The sequence below is a fragment of the Taudactylus pleione genome, unplaced genomic scaffold (assembly GCF_031769625.1).
Source record: "Taudactylus pleione unplaced genomic scaffold, aTauple2 ptg000329l, whole genome shotgun sequence".
In the NCBI taxonomy this organism is placed as follows: Eukaryota; Metazoa; Chordata; class Amphibia; order Anura; family Myobatrachidae; genus Taudactylus; species Taudactylus pleione.
The window spans coordinates 7,693,047-7,715,667 of record NW_028284730.1 but is presented as its reverse complement, the minus strand read 5'-3'; the positions used below and the strand labels follow the sequence as shown (position 1 = coordinate 7,715,667).

At 43.3% G+C, this 22,621-nt stretch overlaps 2 protein-coding genes across 6 annotated transcripts in view; one reads left to right on the top strand and one right to left on the bottom strand.

The window, feature by feature from the left end:
• The window catches only part of CDCA2 (cell division cycle associated 2), a 70,383-nt gene extending 67,278 nt beyond the window's left edge, over positions 1-3,105 (bottom strand). For 3 of the 4 annotated variants that reach the window (XM_088443378.1, XM_088443381.1, XM_088443380.1), the window contains exon 1: positions 2,373-2,616. The gene's annotated coding sequence lies outside the window, so the exon portion shown is untranslated. Of the gene's footprint in view, positions 1-2,372; positions 2,617-2,904 lie in introns of those variants that run through there. The other variant, XM_088443379.1, reaches the window with a different exon arrangement.
• Positions 3,106-3,146: 41 nt separating this feature from the next.
• Positions 3,147-12,786, top strand: KCTD9 (potassium channel tetramerization domain containing 9). 2 transcript variants are annotated; one of them, XM_088443383.1, is made up of 12 exons: positions 3,147-3,347; positions 4,183-4,307; positions 5,393-5,436; positions 6,726-6,822; positions 7,050-7,108; positions 7,684-7,812; positions 7,898-7,965; positions 8,081-8,176; positions 10,757-10,906; positions 11,195-11,300; positions 11,437-11,570; positions 11,841-12,786. In XM_088443383.1, exons 1-12 carry the CDS (start codon positions 3,300-3,302, stop codon positions 11,955-11,957), a joined length of 1,173 nt encoding a protein of 390 aa, XP_088299509.1. In that variant the 5' UTR covers positions 3,147-3,299; the 3' UTR covers positions 11,958-12,786. The 2 variants fall into 2 exon arrangements, with proteins under 2 accessions (XP_088299509.1, XP_088299508.1); XM_088443382.1 differs by lacking the exons at positions 3,147-3,347; positions 5,393-5,436 and having other exon boundaries at positions 4,219-4,307.
• Positions 12,787-22,621: the final 9,835 nt, after the last annotated feature.

The following is a 22,621-nucleotide window of genomic DNA, read 5'->3' as shown; positions in this document are numbered from 1 at the left end:
CTATGTATAGGATATATATAGAAATAATACAGCTGTACCAGTATAACCAGAGGCCGCACTATGTATAGGGTATATAGAGATAATACATAAGTACCAGTATAACCAGAGACCGCACTATGTATAGGATATATATAGAAATAATACAGCTGTACCAGTATAACCAGAGGCCGCACTATGTATAGGATATATATAGAAATAATACAGCTGTACCAGTATAACCAGAGGCCGCACTATGTATAGGATATATATAGAAATAATACAGCTGTACCAGTATAACCAGAGGCCGCACTATGTATAGGGTATATAGAGATAATACATAAGTACCAGTATAACCAGAGGCCGCACTATGTATAGGATATATATAGAAATAATACAGCTGTACCAGTATAACCAGAGGCCGCACTATGTATAGGATATATATAGAAATAATACAGCTGTACCAGTATAACCAGAGGCCGCACTATGTATAGGATATATATAGAAATAATACAGCTGTACCAGTATAACCAGAGGCCGCACTATGTATAGGATATATATAGAAATAATACAGCTGTACCAGTATAACCAGAGGCCGCACTATGTATAGGATATATATAGAAATAATACAGATGTACCAGTATAACCAGAAGCCGCACTATGTATAGGGTATATTTAGAGATATACCAGTATAACCAGAGACCGCACTATGTATAGGGTATATAGAGATAATACATAAGTACCAGTATAACCAGAGGCCGCACTATGTATAGGATATATATAGAAATAATACAGCTGTACCAGTATAACCAGAGGCCGCACTATGTATAGGGTATATAGAGATAATACATAAGTACCAGTATAACCAGAGGCCGCACTATGTATAGGATATATATAGAAATAATACAGCTGTACCAGTATAACCAGAGGCCGCACTATGTATAGGATATATATATAGAAATAATACAGCTGTACCAGTATAACCAGAGGCCGCACTATGTATAGGATATATATATAGAAATAATACAGCTGTACCAGTATAACCAGAGGCCGCACTATGTATAGGATATATATAGAAATAATACAGCTGTACCAGTATAACCAAAGGCCGCACTATGGATAGGATATATATAGAAATAATACAGCTGTACCAGTATAACCAGAGGCCGCACTATGTATAGGATATATATATATATAGAAATAAAACAGCTGGACCAGTATAACCAGAGACCGCACTATGTATAGGATATATATAGAAATAATACAGATGTACCAGTATAACCAAAGGCCGCACTATGTATAGGATATATATAGAAATAATACAGCTGTACCAGTATAACCAGAGGCCGCACTATGGATAGGATATATATAGAAATAATACAGATGTACCAGTATAACCAGAGGCCGCACTATGTATAGGATATATATATATATATATATATATATATATATATATATATATAGAAATAATACAGATGTACCAGTATAACCAGAGGCCACACTATGCATAGGATATATATATATATTATAGAAATAATACAGATGTACCAGTATAACCAGAGGCCGCACTATGTATAGGATATATATATATATATATATATATATATATATATATAAATAATACAGATGTACCAGTATAACCAGAGGCCGCACTATGTATAGGATATATATAGAAATAATACAGCTGTACCAGTATAACCAGAGGCCGCACTATGTATAGGATATATATATATAGAAATAAAACAGCTGGACCAGTATAACCAGAGGCCGCACTATGGATAGGATATATATAGAAATAATACAGATGTACCAGTATAACCAGAGGCCGCACTATGTATAGGATATATATATATATATATATATATATATATATATATATAGAAATAATACAGATGTACCAGTATAACCAGAGGCCACACTATGCATAGGATATATATATATATATATATATAGAAATAATACAGATGTACCAGTATAACCAGAGGCCGCACTATGTATAGGATATATATATATATATATATATATATATATATATATATATATATATATATATATATATATATATATAAATAATACAGATGTACCAGTATAACCAGAGGCCGCACTATGTATAGGATATATATATATATATATATATATATATATATATATATATATATAGAAATAATACAGATGTACCAGTATAACCAGAGGCCACACTATGCATAGGATATATATATATATATATATATATATATATATATATATATATATATATATATAGAAATAATACAGATGTACCAGTATAACCAGAGGCCGCACTATGTATAGGATATATATATATATATATATATATATATATATATATAAATAATACAGATGTACCAGTATAACCAGAGGCCGCACGACGCTCTCACCTTCTTCCCAGAAGCAAATTCAAATCTGCCGCCGCGCCGTGTGCCCAGATAGATTCCTCCGCCGACACTTAAAATAGTTCCGCGTCAGTCGCCAGTTACTGGGACATAGCACTTTGCTCCAACCGGTGACCCTGGTTCATGGAGCAGGCACGAAGGGCAGAACATACACCAGGTCCGGTACAGGACCAGCAGCGCGGCGTGACAGGAGATAGTCTGCGGACGGATACCCATAGGACTAACGGTTACAAAGTTTTTTTTCATTGCTGCCAGTTGGCGATACATGGCGCATGCGCAATCAGCGACTGTGTACCATAGACGCCATATTTCTTGTGGGCACATGAAATGTGAATTCTACTATATGCTTGAAAGCAGCTAGCTCCACTTCCGTAGATTGGACCATGACGTCAACAGTCAGTGTCCAACGTCATTCCCTACCATTCAAGTGGGCATAGAGGGGGAATATAACCATGTGGCGAGTCTATCCTATTTTACATATAATAACTATACTAGTAATAATGTAGTAGTTACTTACGTTATCGCAAACTGAATACTTGGGGTAACAGTTCTCGAGGATTGTTGTAGCTATATTTTCTCCACTGTTTTTCCTGCTGACTGTCACTGTAAACTAAGTAAACCAAGAGTGAGGATCTCAGACAGCCAGAATGAAACATGGAGCCTCTGAATGCAGTGTGCCATTTTCCAATATGGCGTTTGTTAGTAACGAATGCCAGGCTGTCAATGATGTGTTACAGTTCTCGCCCCTCCAGACAGCTTTCCATCCTCACCCAATCGGCTTCTGGGTGGTGGTTCCTGGCTCCTCCCCCTCTCTGTCACGTTGTTGCTCAGCTCCCTGCTCTCTTCCGGGTTAGCGGGGCAGGTAGACGGGGAGCTGCCCGGACCTGTCACCTGCTGGGGGGAGAGCCGAGTATGAGGAGGGTGACCCTGTTCGTGAGGGGGAGCCCCCGGCTCGGCAAGGTGAGTGGCCGCCACAGTGACCTCAGTACAGCAGGAGAACGGAGGGGGTTGCAGAGTAATATTATTCCCTGCCCTGCCCCCCGCTGCCTACAGTGTGCCCCCAGTGTCTGCTGCCCTCTCCGTGTGCCCCAGTGCCTGCTGCTCTCTCCGTGTGCCACTGTGTCCTTCCCGTGTGCCTGGTGTTCTTCCTGTGTGCCCCAGCGCCACCGTGTCCTTCCAATGTGCCCCAGTGCCTGGTGTTCTTCCAGTGTGCCCCAGTGTCACTGTGCCCTTCCAATGTTCCCCAGTCCCTCCGTGCCCTTCTCGTGTGCCCCAGTGCCTACTGCCCCTCCCGTGTTCTTTAGTGCCCTGTGTCCCTCCCGTGTACCCACCCTACCCTGTTCCTTCTGTGTGCCTTAGTACCCCCTACCCATCTGGTGTGCTCTCCTGCCGTATGCCCTAGTGCCCCTTTCTTGTGCCCCCCTTCCCCCTTGTGTATATGTGTTGTTTTATTTGTTAGTTTTTTTGCTGTTTCCTATCTGTTTATAGTAAGCACTGACTGTATTGTCATGTTGCTAGTGTTCTATATGTGTACATTGAGCTTTGCTTTGTAAGCATTTGTTTCTGTATGACGTGTCTTCTAACAATTATATGTCCATCTTTGGCCACTTAAAATGTCACAGGGTATTAAAGTATCCTATACGTTTGTCTTTTTGCGTCTTTTTTGTGTAATTTGTACTAGACATCAAGCACATGCTTTAATTTGTAACGTCCGTCCTGCTTCTATCGTAACTTGTCTCTATAACGTGCCTTATTCAGTATAATCACCTGTGACCACTTCATCTCTCGATGGCAGGTTGTCTCACTGCATGGATCAGCAATCTCAGATCTTCTGTCCCTCGCCAGCACAAAGTTAGGAATCCGCGCAACAAGTGTATACAATGATAGAGGAGGACAGATTGACGATATCGCCCTGATCAGGTATTAAAGGCCCTGGCCTAGAACTATAATGGGAGGCCGGCTCATGTCATCATTTTACCACATAAGTCCTACTCTTTTATTTAATTACTGGTAGAATCCATTTTTGTGTAGCGCCGTGGTGCTTGCATGCCTCGCACACACACACATTAAGGGGCTCATTTATCATTGTATATTTGAGGTTTAATCCCCGAAAACAGGTGTTTACCCCAGATGTATGAAGGAGGGGCCGCAGCAGATGTCTCCGATACCTGCTGTGATCCCTCCATTCCCGCTGACAGCCGTTTCCCCCATAGGTTTCTATGGGAGGGTGCGATGCTGCCAAATTGACCAACTTCCGGAATGTCGTCACAAAGCTTACCCTGCAGTGTAGAGTACTATGAGGTCTATGTGCTAAGCCTTGGACAGAGAAAAAGTGGATGGAGATAAAGCACCAACCAATCAGCTCCTGTCATTTTTCAGACACACCCTGTAAAGTGACTGTTAGGAGCTGATTTGTTGGTGCTTTACCTCCATTCACTTTTTCTCTCTCCAACAAATCAGCTCATAACTGTCACTTTACAGGGTGTGTTTGAAAAATGACAGGAGCTGATTGGTTGGTACTTTGGGGTCTGTTTACTAAGCAGTGTTAGGAGACAGAGTGAAAAGTGATAAGAAAGTGATAAGGTGCCAGCCAATCAGCTCCCAACTGTCATTTTTCAAACACAGCCTGTGAGATGACAGTTGGGAGCTGATTGGCTGGCACCTTATCACTTTCTTATCACTTTTCACTCTGTCTCCTAACACTGCTTAGTAAATAGACCCCTATGTATTTAATGAGTTTTCCCACAGACACCCATTTTATTTTACTGTGTGTTAATGCTGCTCTGAGATCGGCCTGGAACGGCTCCCTGCAGCCAGTCAAGAGTTTAAGGGGCAGTGCCGGCCCAGGGTGCACTGCATCCCTGTTACGGCACTGATTGTTCAGACTTTTCATTTTTTAGTGATGTGTACATAGGCTGGTGCATAGCATCTATTTGTGGGTTTTATATTCTATTTCATGGTGTCATTTAATGTATATAATTTTGTTTATACCTTGTTTGTCCCAGAGATGATGATGTTTTGTACGTGTGTGATGGGGAGCCTTGCACAGGTGAGTGGATGTACCCGTTCTTCAGTGTACTGTAGCATTAGAATTCTGTTACTATTCTTTTCAATATAGATCTAAACATAAAATGTTTACATTATATATCAGTATTAACTGAAATGTAACAACATTCCTTGGATGTTAGAACTTATTTATTTTTTATTTATTTTGTAAATTCTTTAAAAAAAAAAAAAAATCATGATCGTGGCAGCGTTCAAAGAACAGCCCACATCTCAAGACACTGATTTGAATCAATAAATACATAATTTTATTTGTGAGACTCTTTAAATGAATTTGGTTAGAATTTTTAAATAAAAACTGTTTTAGGGTACTCTGTTTTTTTTTTTGTTGTTGTTTTTTTGAGCTTATAAAGTCTCATGTAGATGCAAATGGTACAAAAGAAAAAAATTACCATGATTGTACTATTTTTTTTTTTTAGCAATTAATACCGCTCCGCCCCCTCCCCCAATAAATTTGTTTCCCACCTGTACTTCCTTATTTTTTAAATTTTTATTTTGATACCTGTTGAGTAGTTTATGCTAGGGTAAGACATAGGGGCTAGCAGTGAGGATGGGTTCATTGTTGTTAGGATATGTGATTGGTGTGATGATCTTACTGAAAGTGCATAGCTCTGTGAGGACAGTATAGTATGTTACCTGAGGGTGATGATGTGGAATTATTGGCTACAGACCACATGGTAGTGCTCCTAACTAAGCATGAATTTAGGGAGTTTTCTCTGGCATCCAGTGACTGCGTGGTAGTACAAAAAAAAAAAATGAAAGTTATGCAATAGATACTAAAACTTTATGCTTACCTGACATGTCAGGGGTTTTTTGTATATTTTTTTTCCTCCTTTCCTGGTGTGTCTGTGTTTTTGTTTTGTTTTTTTGTTTGTTTTTTTTCCTCCTAATTGGAGGCAGCCTCACATTAAATGTATGTGTTCAGAATTACATAATGTAAAACGTTAAGGGGCTTCTGACCCAGCACCTGTTATCATGGAGGTTCTGAAATCCGGAAAGTAAATAATTGCTGTTGCTAGGTTATGATATCCTACTCAGACATGATCACCAAGTGTCTAGTCACTGAGAGGAGCACTGCTAAACAGGGGAGGGGGCAGCTTTTTAATGTGTTTTAGTAGATTTTAGGCACAGTGCTCTGATTTACAGAGAAAACCCATGTCCGGGAAAGCATAACTCCTGAGCAGACAGTGAATAGATCCAGTGTGTCTGGTTTATTGAAGTGACCAGTCTGCTTGGAATATTGTTGACTTTCCCTCATGCTTGATCTCCTTCCAGATGATCAGAACGAGCCGATGATCACAGAGCAGCTGACTGGGGGTCACACAGACTGGCTGACGCTGAATGTGGGGGGACGATATTTCACTACTACACGGTAAGGGGTGCAGCAAAGTAAAGTGGGTTTGCTAGAACGCCTCTGGATGCGGAAAGGAGGGAATTGCTGACTATATAATAGCGAAAGACCTAAGTGTATGTAAGTGGGTCAAATAAATCAATGGGGAATTGGAGACATTTGGAATTAGATCGGACGCCTCTGAATTAGTATGATAGTTCGCTGAATTTTGTTACCATGGTCTTTTTCTGTTTCATGTGTCTCTGTAGGTCCACGCTTGTCAGCAAAGAGCCCGACAGCATGCTGTCACACATGTTCAGTGATAGAGGTTTGTTGTGAATAAGTGGGAACTGAAGAAGGGTGAGGGGGTAAATGGGGACCGCTATTTTGTTAGTATAACTCCAAACTTCTCCTTTCCTTTAGTATTTCTGCATTGAAATTCTTCTACTATTCTCTTTTTCTCCCTCTTACACGCACTGTCATTTTCAGCCCATTGAGACCTATCCCACCCTAATGTTGTCACCACAAATACATCCTGTGACATCTGACATACTCTACTGCTAAGCAATGCCTGCAGGCTGTCGTGTTGTGAAAGTGTTATCATCATATGTGGATATGACTGAGAGCAGAGCTTTGTGAGGAGATAATGACATTGCAATACATAGAATAAAAATGACTCTGAAGCCAAGCTCAATGATGTATACTCTTAGCTATATAGAAGCTAGGAAATGACTGCAGCATGAAAACTATTATATGTTCATTTCTCATCAGAGGACACAAATGACTGATAAAGACATAATAGAGCTACTGTGCTATTTAAGTCTGATTCTGCAAGACGTGCTCCTTTGTAAGTCTCCCTGAATACACATAATTACATAGAATTCCTGATCTTTTGGTTGTCAGATGCCTGGGGCAATAAGAGGGACCATAGAGGAGCATTTCTCATAGACCGCAGCCCCGAATACTTTGAGCCGATTTTGAACTATCTCCGCCACGGCCAGCTCATCGTCAATGACGGAGTCAATTTGTTGGGTAAGCGGTTTGGGGTAACTCCCTTCAGTTTAGTTTGTATCCGTGGCTTTCATAAGGCGAATCTAACCAGGGATTTGGTTTCTAGGAATCTTGGAGGAAGCCAAGTTCTTTGGTATAGATTCCCTGATTGAACATCTGGAGTTGGCTATAAAGGTGAGCATGGTGGATCCATTTAATATACTTATATAGAGCTTTTTTTTTAAGTATGTGGAAGTCCCTGGGATTGTTGTATAACATTTATGTATTTACTTCTGCTTTTGTATTTTAGAATTCGCAGCCTGCAGAGGACCACTCCCCTATTTCTCGGAAAGAGTTTATACGGTTCCTTCTTGCCACCCCAACCAAATCAGAGCTTCGTTGTCAGGTAAGGAGTAAGAGGAGATCATCTAGAAATGGGTAAAATTGGTGACCGCATAAATGTACAGCACTGCGTGATAGGCCAGTGCTTTAAAAAAAAGTATTCTTTGTAGAAATACTATACAATTTGTCATTCTAATTTAAACTTCTTCACAGTTTTCCAATCACCCGCTTCACCAGCGGCATCTCCTACCCTCTTAGATGAGAGGGGCTAGCGCAGTAGGAAACCACCCTGGCCTGGTCCCGGTGCCTGCTGCGTATTCGATCCGACAGGCGCCGGGACCTGCACATGCACATATCACCGGCTTCCAAAGGGCTGTATCGTCTGCAGCCCCAAGGAGCCGGATAGGGCTGGCGGAAAGGAAGCCTCTCTCTGCTTTAAGCAGCCCGGACTGCCAGTCCCAGGGGGAGGAGACACCTCCCCCTGAGTCTGCCTGTTGTTTATTTGACTGGCAGGTAGCGCTTCCAATGGGAAGCCACTGCCAGTCACAGTATAGCCACTGACTACACTGAGGTGGTGGATGTTACTGGAGGGGCCGCAGCCCCTATGGAAAATCCGCCACTGGTCTTCACCTAGATTGGTGGTGCAATTGTTTGTGTTATAGGGCCGTATTCGATTTTAATGCATCCGCGATAATTTATCGCACTTTTATAGTGAGAAACGGGAGAAAAGTTTTCTGCATCACAGACCTGGAGAGAAAAAAATGCAAAATCCCTATTTTTGCCTAAAATTGTGTGTATTTTTTTCAGAACCCTTTAAACTCCCCCCTAATGATAAATGACCACAACAAATTTTTTGTAAAAACCATTAAAAAAAAGCCTGCTGCGAACACGTGCGATGTTTAAAACACTTGTCGCATCCATACGGCCCCCCGAAAAACCAGACCCAATACGTTTTTTGACAAAGTACAAAACTTACTAAATATTTTTGTGGTAACTTATCATTAAGGGGGGGTGTCCATAGGGTTCTGAAATAAATCGCCACATTTTTAGGCAAAAATAGGGATTTAGCTATAAAAGTGAGATAAAAATCGGCCGATATTATCAACGCTAATTGAATACGGCTAATAGTCATCAATCACCCTCTACTCATTGATTAACTGTATTCTTCTGGAACATAAGTGCTCTAACCAGACTTCAGTCCGAGGTGTGGCTACATACCCTCCTGGTCATTGCAGGGGGCATGGTTACACCTCCCCTGCACTCCCGGGCCCTTTAAGAGGTCGGGGTAATATGTACCCGTTCACCACAACTCCCGGTGCCCCTGATTTGTAATAGAAAGGTTATTATTATACAGTTACTGTACTTGTATAGCACCAGCAGATTCCTTTGCGCTTTACAATTGAGATAAAAAAAAGTAATAAAACAAGTAGTAAGAGAGGTAAGAGGGTCCTGCTCGCAATCTTACAATCTATAGAGTTGTTTTGTTTTAAATAAATGCTACTGCACCCCCAACCAGGGGGAGCACATCCTGTTTGTCTCATCCAAATATTGAGAGATGAGTATGTAATGTTCATATTGCAGGACATTATGTAGCTTCTGTAAAAGAGTTAATATAATTCTCTAGATTAGAAAACTCCAGTTTATCATACAGTCGCCATGGGTGTATATATAATGGGTGCAGGATGCGCAGTGCACATGGGCCCCTGGGTCTAGGAGGACACAGTACTCCCTACACCCATAGATGATACTATGCCCAGCAGCACAGAGATCACCAGAGACCTGCTCATGCACAGCAGAGAAATCACCGTGCAAATGGCGCCTATGGCATTTCACTGGAGATTGGCGCATGCGCAATAGAACCTGGCACAGTGCCAGAGTCTACTCAGCGCATGTGCTGGCAAGAGAACGGGGGAGCGCGTGGAGATGGCATACCACCCCCCTCCTCTCTTGAACCATCCCTGATAATTGCTGTGGTTGGAGTAAGTAATGTAAAGCAATCAAAGGCGACACTGTGGACCAGGAACAATGTCGAATAATACCCAGAATGTTGGTTTTTAATGGGACTCACTGCACATTACTTGACTTGTTCAGATTGTGCTAGATGACTTCACTAGAATTGCCTAGAGTGGAAGTTTCTGACGGTAAACATAGTGGCTGTTTCATACTTCCAACTTGCCTATCTGAGCCAACCTATCTGTTCCTTATCTGGTTCTTCTTACCAGAGCTTACAATGGTAAATATAGTGTTCATTCTAGCACCCTGCACCTGACGACACAACCCGTGCAGTTCCTCTTTCCTGCCTGGGGTGTTGCTCTCTGCTGTGGTGCTTCTAGCACACTTTGGTATGTATCTTTTTGGATCAGCAGAGTGTGCTAGAAGCACCAGAGCTGAGAGAGGCACCCCAGACAGGAAAGAGAATAGCACGGGTTCTGACAGATGCAGGGTGCTAGAATGAACACTAAAATACTTGTTTGGAGGATTGTCCAAATTGCCTGAAAGCCTTTCCTGCTGCTGTGTGAGCTGCAGTGTTTTGTGTTGTATGTATATTTTTTGACAATGTGATCGACTCGGGGGACAGCTAGAGCACAAGTACTTTGTCTACCTATGTATGTAGTTCTGAATCTGTTGCCTGTTTACTCTGCAGGGCCTGAATTTTAGCGGAACTGATCTCTCCCGTCTGGACCTGCGGTATATAAACTTCAAGATGGCGAATTTGAGTAACTGCAACCTGGTTCAAGCCAACCTCTGTGGAGCTTGCCTGGAGCGGGCAGACCTGTCTGGGTCTGTACTGGATGTAAGGACATGTGTCTGTTCCTATAGAACTTGGCAGTGTAGTGGGTGTTGCATAAGTGGGGAGGATTGTCCCTTGTAGAGGGGTGGGTGTGTGTGTGTGTGTGTGTGTGTGTGTGTGTGTGTGTGTGTGTGTGTGTCTGGCTCTTCAGCTGTTGTGGGGCTTTTTGTTTCTGCAGAGCTACAGGGATGCCTGCCCTCTGCTCTAGATCAAGGAAGGTAACCTGGCAAATAAGCAGCAGCTGGAAATCTCATGATACTGTACATTATTGCAATGGGTTTTGTTGTGCAGGGCGCTAATCTACAAGGGGTGAAGATGCTCTGCTCCAATGCAGAAGGAGCCTCATTGAAAGGCTGCAACTTTGAGGACCCATCTGGCCTGAAAGCAAACCTGGAAGGTTAGCACCCAAGCATATGTATAAAGAAGCATGGTTGCAGAGAAAACAGATGCCCCTATCTAGTGTCTGCATTTAATAATTCTAATTAGTGTTTGAGCCATTCTAGGATTCTCATTTTACTCTTTGCCTCTATCAGGAGCTAATCTGAAAGGCGTTGACTTGGAGGGCAGTCAGATGACTGGGATAAACCTACGGGTGGCAACCCTGAAAAATGCCAAGTTGAAGAACTGTAACCTGCGTGGTGCCACCTTAGCGGGAACAGACTTAGAGGTAACATGGCCGGCACAGTATCTTTTGAGCGGAGATTAAGGGAGTTATTCAGTGAGTGGCAATGGCCGCAAGGTGCTGACATAGCGGCGCACAGGAAAATCTGTTATATTAGCGCTGATGTGCGCAACTGCACATGGCAACCTCACATTGTTGCTGATTGAGTATCCCCTAAAAAAGTGCGTATAAATTTACACGGATACCCCTCTGTTTGGACAATAAGGTAGTCGCTGATTTCCTGATATGCGTCTTCTTCTTCTCATTCTGTACTAGAACTGTGATCTCTCCGGGTGTGATCTCCAGGAAGCCAATCTGCGGGGATCTAATGTAAAGGGCGCAATATTTGAAGAGATGCTGACTCCACTACACATGTCGCAGAGCGTCAGATAGACTTTTACCATATATATCATTGAGCGCCTGAGCCTCTGACTGCCGGTGTACTGGAAATACCCAGCCCATTCCCTATACTGTTGGGGCAGTTCTATTTAATCTCTATGCCGTAATCATTTAGTTTACTCTCACTGACCTCCTGTGATTGGGCGACACGTGTAGCGTGCTAAACGCTCCAAAGACCTGCTTCCTCCATACAGAGTAAATGGATCTTGGAGAGTTTCTTTGCAACTTCCGTATTGTAGCAGGAACAACATATTTGTGCAACAGCAGCACATCTGTCCGTCTCAGTCTTATTATTGCAGATGTTAGGCAGATAGACCCTGTCCATCATCAGCAGATGGTAGCGTTTAAATTCTGCTTCTTTTTCTATTGGCTGTTAAGCAGTCACCTGAGCTGCAGTATTTTGTTTTCTAGACCATTCTGAGGTTTGCAAAGTACGTATACACACTGCATGCAAACTTGTACTCTATGCACCTACAGCTCAAATTGTGTAGCACAAAATGTATAAGATTACGAGGGGAGCTCTATGGTTCTAGGCTGAACCGAGTTCAAGTATAATATGGAACCTCTATAGAAAGATTGATTTTGAAGTTCTACAACCATGTAGCATATCTGTGGGAAGACAAGTCCCAACATATTTGTATTGTCCCCCTGACCTGCGGTCCCTGGCGTACATTGCACTGCACCTACAGCCGGTCTGGGGTTACCGAGTGCCTTATAGCATCTATCATAGCTGCTCCTGCAGTTATTTTTCAGTTATGCAAAATGACAATATAAAGTGCTGAACTGTTATCTGTCTATATACAATAAATATTTTTTTTAATTATTTCATTGTTTGGTTTTATGTCTATTCTCTTTCTTATAGATCTGTCCAATCTTTTTATGCTTCTGTTGGATCTGTTTAGTTGTATTTCCTCTCTGGATGACAGGATGCTGTGTGACTGCTAAATGTAGTATATCTGTCATGTGGTCCTGAGCTGTCCGTGGTGGGGGAGGCCGGAATATAACATAACTGGCCTTGTGTGATGTCTACAACAGCAGCGCTCTGTAACAAAACAAGTGGACTTAGACTGAAAGGTGATCACTGTGGGCCAGATTTAGCAAAGCTTGGAGAGAGAGAAAGTACCAAGCAATAAGCTCCTAACATTTTACAGGCTATGAGCCGTATTCAATTAGTTTTGCATCGGCGAGAAAGTTTCGCCTGCCTGACTTTTCGCTGCCTTCGCATGTTTTGGACATGAAAACTTTTTGTGTGCGCTCCCGATGTATTCAATTGTCAAACAGGATAAAATGGGACCCGGCGAATGTGAAACAGGCGAAAAGTGCAGGATGAATGGGGGGAATCCCTCTGTACCCCAGAAAAAGTTGGGCTGACTTCGGAAATCATTATGGTAGTTTACTGTTAGCCCTAATTGAACTAGTTAGAGTATTTAAGTGGTGGTAATTGCCCTAAACAGACACACTTTTTAAAATTTTGCCCCAAATTTCAAAGGTGTTTTTTGGGGTGTTCCTGGATTTTTTTTTTAACTTCTTCTTTGGGTGAATTGTCGATTGGGGGGTGTACCAAGGGTTTTGAGTGGTGTCCCAACATCTGCACCCTAAAATATTGATTTTGCACTTTTTTTTCACCTGCTATTCTGTGGAGAAAAAAGTATCACCTATTTCAGTGCCTTGACTTTTCGTATAGGCGAAAACGGAGTGGAATTGAATACAGAGAAAATAAAAATAGGCTAAATTTTCGCCAAAAAAAACAACAGCTTTTTACTTTGAATTGAATACGGCCCTATGTTTGAAAAATAACAGGAGCGGATTGGCTGGTACTTTATCTGTCTCCATGCTTTGATAAATCTGAGCCTACAGTGCATCCGGAAAGTATTCACAGCGCGTCACTTTATCCACATTGTTCTGTTACAGCCTTATTTCTAAATAGAATAAATTCATTTTTGTCCTCAAAATTCTACACACAATACCCCACAATGACAATGTGTAAAAAGTTTTTGTTTTGTTTTTTTAGATTTTTGCAAATGTAATAAAAAAAAAACACTAAGAAATCACATGTACATAAGTATTCACGGCCTTTGCCATGAAGCTCAAAATTGAGCTCAGGTGCATCCTATTTCCACTGATCATCCTTGAGATGTTCCTACAGCTTAATTGGAGTCCACCTGTGAAAAATTCAGTTGATTGGACATGATTTTGAAAGGCATACACCTGTCTATATAAGGTCCCACACTTGACAGTGCATGTCAGAGCACAAACCAAGCATGGTCCAAGGAATTGTCTGTAGACCTCCAAGACAGGATTGTCTCGAGGCACAAATCTGGTGAAGGGTACAGAAAACTATCTGCTGCTTTGAAGGTCCCAATGAGCACAGTGGGCTCCATCATCCGTAAATGAAAGAAGTTCGGAACCACCAGGACTCTTCCTAGAGTTGGCTGTCCATTTAAACTGAGCGATTGGGGGAGAAGGGCCCTAGTCAGGGAGGTGACCAAGAACTCGGTCACTCTGTCAGAGCTACAGCATTCGTCTGTGGAAAGAGGAGAACGCTCCAGAAGGACAACCATCTCTGCAGCAATCCACCAATCAGGCCTGTATGGTAGAGTGGCCAGACAGAAGCCACTCCTTAGTAAAAAGCACATGGCAGCCTGTCTGGAGTTTGCCAAAATGCACCTGAAGGACTCTCAGACCATGAGAGACAAAGATTGAATGCCAGGTGTTCTGTTTGGAGGAAACCAGGCACCGGTCATCACCAGGCCAATTCCATCCCTACAGTGAAGCATGGTGGTGGCAGCATCATGCTGTGGGGATGTTTTTCAGCGGCAGGAACTGGGAGACTAGTCAGGATAGAGGGAAAGATGAATGCAGCAATGTACAGAGACATCCTGGATGAAAACCTGCTCCAGAGCGCACTTGACTGCTCATCTTTCAGCAGGACAACGACCCTAAGCACACAGCCAAGATATCAAAGGAGTGGCTTCAGGACAAGTCTGTGAATGTCCTTGAGTGGCCCAGTCAGAGCCCAGACTTGAATCCAATTGAACATTTCTGGAGAGATCTGAAAATGGCTGTGCACCGACGTTTCCCATCCAACCTGATGGAGCTTGAGAGGTGCTGCAAAAGAGGAATGGGCAAAACTGCCCAAAGAGAGGTGTGCCAATCTTGTGGCATCATATTCAAAAAGACTTGAGGTTATAATTGCTGCCAAACGTGAATCAACAAACTATTGAGCAAAGGCTATGAATACTTATGTACATGTGATTTCTTAGTTGTTTTTTTTTTTTAATTAAATTTGCAAAAATCTCAAAAAAACTTTTTACACGTTGTCATTATGGGGTATTGTGTGTAGAATTTTGAGGACAAAAATGAATTTATTCCATTTTGGAATAAGGCTGTAACATAACAAAATGTGGAAAAAGTGACGCGCTGTGAATACTTTCTGGATGCACTGTATAGCCTAAAAAAGAAACTGTGACTACACCATGCTACACATGACACCTGTGAAACCCACCTAATGTCCCTTGAACTAGGCATACATGAACAAATTGACAACAGTAGAGTTGCTGTGTCGGTGAGAAGTGCACTTTATACATCAAAACTTCATTGTGACACTTCTGCTATGTAAAACTGTCCCTCACTCTCCATAAATGGCGGCCTAGCAACAGGTCTACTAATGTTATTGTATAGTGTTGATCGCATTTCATGTTTAGGTCGAGATACATGAAACATCGCACTCGGGAAGCGCTGCATCCCGCCGGTCTTCGCATGCATGCCAGTATTAGTAACGCCGGTATGCATGACAATCACCACAAAGGACCGCTCTCTCTCTTTATGATGGAGGGACTTCCGGGTCTATCTGCGCTGCGGGGGGTTGCTGGGAGGGATCCGATTGGATCCCTCTCGCAGCATTCTGCGGAAAGCGGCCTATAGGCTTTTATGGGACATCGCCGTCAGTAAGATGGCGTTACGCATCACAGCCAAGGCCCTGATTGCATCACATTCCGGGGCTTGGAGCATATGAGAAATGCATTTCTCACCTTGCTGCATCCCGCCCTTAGAGTTTTACTATTATTTTAGATTTATTATTATACCCGCTGAATAGATCTTGTACACACAATATTTTATGAAATTGAGCACTGTGAGTCAATTTTATTTGTTTATCGAGTCAATCAAATAATTTATTATTTACAATACACTATACAGAGATTTAATGACAAGATTCCTCCAGAGTATATGCCTAGAAGTCAGCCATCCACACACACAGCCTGTGTAATTCATGTGTTGCTTATTAAAGGGACTGATCTGGCAGCCTTGGTGCCCTGTCCAGCTTTCTCCCACTTACTTACCTTATCTCCTTGAGTTCTGATTCTTCTCCCCTGGCAGACGCTGCTCCTCATGGCCCTGCGGCTCCACCGACCTCTCCCTCCAGCGGCGTGGCATGACGTCTCGCGTGCCAAATCCGAATTAAAGTTTATTGAACACAGGTTGGTGGAGCCGGCTCCTCTGCTCGTTCTACTTAATGGGGACCTGGTCGGCAGCGGTGGCCGTAGCAGCCAGCGGGCCCCCCTCTATTGCTCAAGGGGGTAGTGCTGAGCTGCGGGCGGTGCAGCGGCGGTAGGAGTGCCCCCCCCCTCCCGTTCTGCCAGTCTGAGCATGGGACTCGTCCGGGCAGCCCCCCCCCCTTGATGGCAGCCCTGCCTACCAAGGACTGATAAACGTATTGTCAGCACTTAAGATATCAGTGGTCAACCACCCTCTAATAGCCTGCGATACGCAGATATTTTATTATCAGAAAATTTCTGATCACGTATCAATTTATAAAGATATTTTACAGTCATATATATTTTTTTTTTTTTCCACAACACTTTTGTACATGTACCTTTAGAGAGTTTTCTACCCACTTACGGCAATGCTTTGCTGAACAGAGCAGACACTATAAGAAGCTGTCCATTGATATTTCATGTTGCTAATATAAGGGCATAGGGAGTGATAGCTACAGGGCATAATCTCCCAGGAAATTATATTATCGTAAGAATATGTACACTGTATTATTTATTATTTCACATGTTCTTGTCCCCCAGCAGGGTTTAATATCTTAACATAAATGTGGTCACTGCCTAATGGTATGTAGGGAAAAAAAACAAACAAACTTATGATTGGATGTCTGGCTAGTTAATAGCTGGACAGCGAATCAGAAGCAATTATTTGTTTTAATTGATTTTCAAAATATAGATGGGGGAGGAGGAGGGCTGGGTAATACAGAGAGAAACCATCACAGGGAAAGGAGATATATATGAAGGAAATGCCTCCGCTATATCTATAACATTTTACTTACTACTGTATAACATATGAATGCAACCAGATGAATGTAATATATACAAGTCTCTTCCCAAATATCATGCCCTTACCTCAGTGGAGCCAGACTAAAAACAGACATTGGTCTGAAGGAAAAGTAAGAATCGTATGTAAGTCTGAGGTAGGGGGAGGAGTGAGTGTTCATCACTACATCTACTGTATGTAAAGTATCCTCCATTCCTCTGGTGGTATATTTGTGTCAACTGAACCACTTAATGAGTGGGGGGAGGCAGCGTAGGGGTACCCCATTGTTTCTGCCTGAAAGCGGCATTGGACCTTTTACAGCAAACACTGTGTTCAGCATCGTTTGTTACTATAGTTGAGCTATGGCTGCTTTTGCAGGTTTTAGAATTTGACCAAAAATATATTTGTGCGGTATGTGTGACAATGATAATATCAGCTGGGCACCGGTGTAACTGGCTATTTCCCATCTGTAAGATAAGACACAGCAAATCAGGAACTTGGGGGGGTGGGGTGGTGGCTTGATTGTGTCTTAACTTGAAGCTAATAGTCGTACAGCTAATAATTACCTATTTTTTTTTTAAATCTATTAATTTATTGGATGGCTAGGGCTTTTCATAACAAGTTGGGGTATATTTACTAAAGTAAAGCTGGCCACACACTAGAACAATTTACATCCAACCAGCCAACTTGTTGATTGGTTGGAATGAAAATCTGGTAAGGAATGAGAGTAAATGATGATCAACAATTTGCTTGTAAATGCCAGAAAACAGATGAAAATGACGTCAGACAAGTTTGTTAAATGTTTGATCTAAACAATTTGTTCAAACAACAGTTTTTATCCATTTTCCGGCGTTTGGGAGCAAATTGCTGATTGTCATTTGCTTTCATTCCTTACCAGATTTTCATTCCAACCAATCAACAAGTTGGCTGGTTGGATGTAAGTTGGTCTAGTGTGTGGCCAGCTTAAGAGTTTTTAGAAGTGGAGATGTTACCCATAGCAACCGATTTAGATTCTATTTAAAATGTATCTAGCACCTTCTAGAAGATAATAGCTAGAATCTGATTGGTTGCTATAGGCAACAGCTCCACTTCTAAAAACCTGCACTTTAGTAAATATACCCCCTTGTGTCCATTAAAGGTGAGAGTTTTTTCCTCCACTTCCCATTGCATTGCTTCTGATAAAGCAAGAGACTGGACAAGTAATAATTTAGGGACTTTCCATTATTTTTCTCTTTTCATTTTACAGAACTGGGGACACTACTTTTTTAACTTTATGAAAATGCTTGCACAATTGTATAACTGTTTATTATAATGGGGCTCTAATATAGTTCTTTATAAAGTGGGCAGTACTTAATATACTATAAGAGAGCAAAAGATGATTATTAATTTTAAACAGGGCACAACATTTTTTACTATTACCCTTGTGCCCACAGCCCACGAGTACAAGGAAGGGCCCAATGCTAGTCCGTACAGGTCACGTCATCTATAGGTGAGGGGGAAATGCTGCACCTTTGTTGCGCCCGAACCCCTCAAGGACCGAACTCAATGCTGAATAGTACAGACCCATTATTGATGGAAGGTGGTGAGCCCACTCAAACTACTGGCGATGTCCGACCTTTAAACCCACAGCACCTTCCCTCCACTGGATAATACTGCGATTTGCTGCAAATATCATAGGCTAATTAATTACATTTCCCCCAAGGCTCAGCCGACGGAAAAGGTGGATTTTGTCAATATTAAAGAGGAAAAAGTGGCAGCATTTATTCTGTATCTGACTGTATAGCTGTGGAGAAAGGGCAGGAGAAGTCTGACATCACACATAGGTAATGTGCTTTGGTGACAGGATAAAGGATTATTCCAGACAAAGACACTGGAGGGGAGTAGTGGAGCAGGTGTTGGAGAAAATCCAAGGAGCACAGTATTACATGTGATACATATTAGCTGTCAAAGCACCATCAGGGAACAGGAGAGTGGAGGAAGGAAGGAAAGCATTGGGAGAGCATGTAAGGCAGTGTTGGCTAACCTTGACACTCCAGCTGTTATGGAACTACATAACCCAGCATGCACTGCTACAGTTTTGCTATTAGGGCATGCTAAAACTATGGCAGGGCATGCTGGGATATATAGTTTCACAACAGCTGGAGTGTCAAGGTTAGCCAACGCTGATGTAAGGTGTAGGAACAAGAACAGACAGGGTATTGGGAGGGAATAGCTAGGCATGACCTAGGGCAGGTGGGTATAGGGATGAAGATGTCACCAGAAGCAAGAAGGAGAGGAAGAGGGAGGGAAAGCAGTGTGATTCTGATTAGATGTAAAAATGATTAGAAAGCAGTGTTTAATTACATGGAATTCAGGTTGTCAAACAATTGTGTGATGTATAAGCACAGGGAAATGTCTGTGTAGGAGAGACAAAGAGCAGGTGGGGTGCGCTGCTTCGTGCCGCTCGGGCCGGTGCTGCTTGCGGTGGCTGCTTGGAGATGATGTCATCTCCAAGCGCCACTGAAGCCGGCCAATCAACGGCATGCGGCGCGACCTGGGTCATCATGAGCCGGGCCGCGCCGTTTACATTGCAGGGTGAAACGGGAACAACCCGTGCTCAACCCTGCAATCAAGCAGGGTCGGATCCCCAGGTCACTGGATCCGGGTTGATCTGTTTACACCGACTAAAATCCCGGGGTTATGCGCGTTCACATGCATCAACCCGTGATATTTCAGTCGATGTAAAAGGGGTATAAGTGAGCAGCTAAAGTGTGCAGTGTAAATGGGCGTAACTGAGTGGCAAAAGTGTGTTTGTACCAGGGGCGTTTCTAGAGAAGAGGGGGTCCGTGTGCAGTCTCCGACACGGGCCCCCTCCTCTCCGTCTGGCAGCCCGCTGCGCACTGAGTGGTGCGCGGCCTGTGCCGCACTTATAGACTCTGGGCACTAGAGTGTGCCCAGCGTCTATAGCGCATACTCAGGTCACCGGGAAAATGGCCACGGTGGGTACGCACATCGTATAGAGCAGTGGTTCTCAAACTCTGTCCTCAGGACCCACACAGGTCACATTTTCCGGGTCACCCAGCAGCTGCACAGGTGTAGTCATTACTCACTGACACATTTTAGATCCACAGGTGGATCTAATTATTTCACTTGTGATTCTGTAAGGAGACCTGGAAAACATGCACTGTTTGGGGTCCTGAGGACCGAGTTTGAGAACCTGTGGTATAGTGTGTACCCAGATTCAGTTAGGGCAGTGTTTCCCAGTTTCAGTCTTCAGGGACCTCTAATACTGGATACACGCTGGACGATATATCATTCATACAGCCGCCAAACCATATATAGTTCTGAGCATTTGCTCTTGTGTACACAAGGTATATTTGTGAATGACATTTCCACAGATCTATTGTATCGGCCATTCAACACGGCAAATATGGTATATCTGAAATAAATTTGGTTAACATCTGCATGTGTGTACAGACGAACGACCAACCCATATGCTGACCACAGGAACCAACGGCAATGATATCACAACTGAGCCGGGTTATTTAAATGCCCACCCAGTTGTGATGTCTGGCCAGATATCTCGTGCGGCTGATTGGTAAGTCTGTATGGTTACCAAAATCGTACGGTTGGCCAAGTATGTACCCCACATAACAGTGCATGTTTTACAGATCGCCTTGTTGGATCCCAGGTGTTTTCATTACTGGCTGACATTTTAAAAGATCCACAGGTGGTGATAATTATTTTCTTTGTGTTGCTGAGGAGATTTGTAAAACATGCACTGTTTAAGGTTCCCGAGCACTCTTGGGAGACACTGAGTTAGGCATATCGACGGAATTGCGGGACGTACTGAGTTGTGTGCAGCGCCGTAATTAGACATTTTGGTGCCCTGTGCCAGAGAGAGCATTGCACCCCCCCATTTCTCATAGGGACATAAGAGAGTGCACCTGGAAAACGGCCATGGCATCATGGGGAAGGGCGAGGAAGAGATAGGGGAGGACTGAAGATGCCGGGGATAAAAGAAGAGGAAGCTACAATTGATAATGATACTAAACAGGAAAACTGTCAGGCCCAAACAGCGCCCCCTGCCCTGCAGTGCCCTGTGCCATTGCACTGGTCGTGCTACCCTAATTACGGCCCTGGTTGTGCGTATGCAAAGATACTTCTGATTTCAGGCGCGATTCTTACACCTAGAATCGGGCTGGTGCACCCTGATAATGATAGTGGCTGTCTAGTCCCATGCACACAAGCCAGTATAATTATAGGCAACTCTAATCAGACCCGACATCCGTTGTAGGGGGGCCAATCCTGCCTCATTTTTTCAAACCCACGATTCGAGATTGAAAAAATCTCATGCCAGCAGCCCACAGCACACAGACTCCGCGGGGAGGGGCTCTACAAGGAGGCGGGCTGGTGTGTGGCTGTGCAACATGACCTCTATGACATCACATGCAGCCGCACAGCCGTAGGAGGCCCTAGGGGCAGTGGGTCTCATTCAGAGCCGCTTGTAAGCGGCCGCTCGTTCGTTCCGAGCGATGTTCGCACAACTGCGCATGCGTACGGTTTGTAATACGCATGCGCGAACCAGTCAGTGCGGCCAGAAATCGTGTGCTCGCAATATAGCGAATGCCTGCTAATTTGAGTGACAGAGGGAGGTGTTTGTGGGTGGTAACAGGGGAAGCTGCTTGAAAACGGTGAGTGGAAATCAGAATGCAGGCGTGCTTAAAGGTCAAAACGGGCGTTTTAAGGGTGTGCATAATTAATACAGCCGCGTCATTGCCCACGTCACTTGGTTGTTTTATAGTCAGAACTGCTCGCAAGATTGCGGTAGGAAAAACCAACCACAAGATTAGCGAGCAGTTCATTCGCCGTTCGATTAATCTAATAAATAGCGGACATGACGTATGATGCGAGCGGCCAGGGGGCGTTTTTTCCAAAATTACGACCGCAAGTTTTGTTCGCTCGTTCAGACATGGAGGCGTCAACATACCGCAAAGAGCGAACGGTTCATTTGAATAGCCACCCCCTTTTTCAGAACGAGCGAGCGCAAATAACGTCCGGCTCTGAATCAGACCCAGTGTCTGAAGTGACGGAACTAGTGTTGTGCGCCACCCCCGGGCTGAAGACAAGCCATGCCAAGCCACGCAGTTCAGTCCCGGGATTGAAATCCAGCCATTTTTTACCGTGAATCCCAGGATCCTGCCAATCCCGATCCCGGGATTAGCTTCCCTAATCTGTAGTACGTTCCTCAAATCCTTTTTTCACACAGAATGAGAATGGTTAATAAATTCATGACTGGTGGAGAAAAAAAACAACATGACACCACTTGCAAAGCTTTAAATGGAGTTCCCTGCTGCTGTAGAATT

Bases quoted from the DNA above. Each gene is read 5' to 3' on its own strand.
- KCTD9 (XM_088443383.1), top strand. From the start codon at position 3,300: ATGAGGAGGGTGACCCTGTTCGTGAGGGGGAGCCCCCGGCTCGGCAAG. The intron at 11,301-11,436 runs GTTAGCACCCAA...TGCCTCTATCAG, and splicing joins CCTGAAAGCAAACCTGGAAG to GAGCTAATCTGAAAGGCGTT. The intron at 11,571-11,840 runs GTAACATGGCCG...ATTCTGTACTAG, and splicing joins TAGCGGGAACAGACTTAGAG to AACTGTGATCTCTCCGGGTG.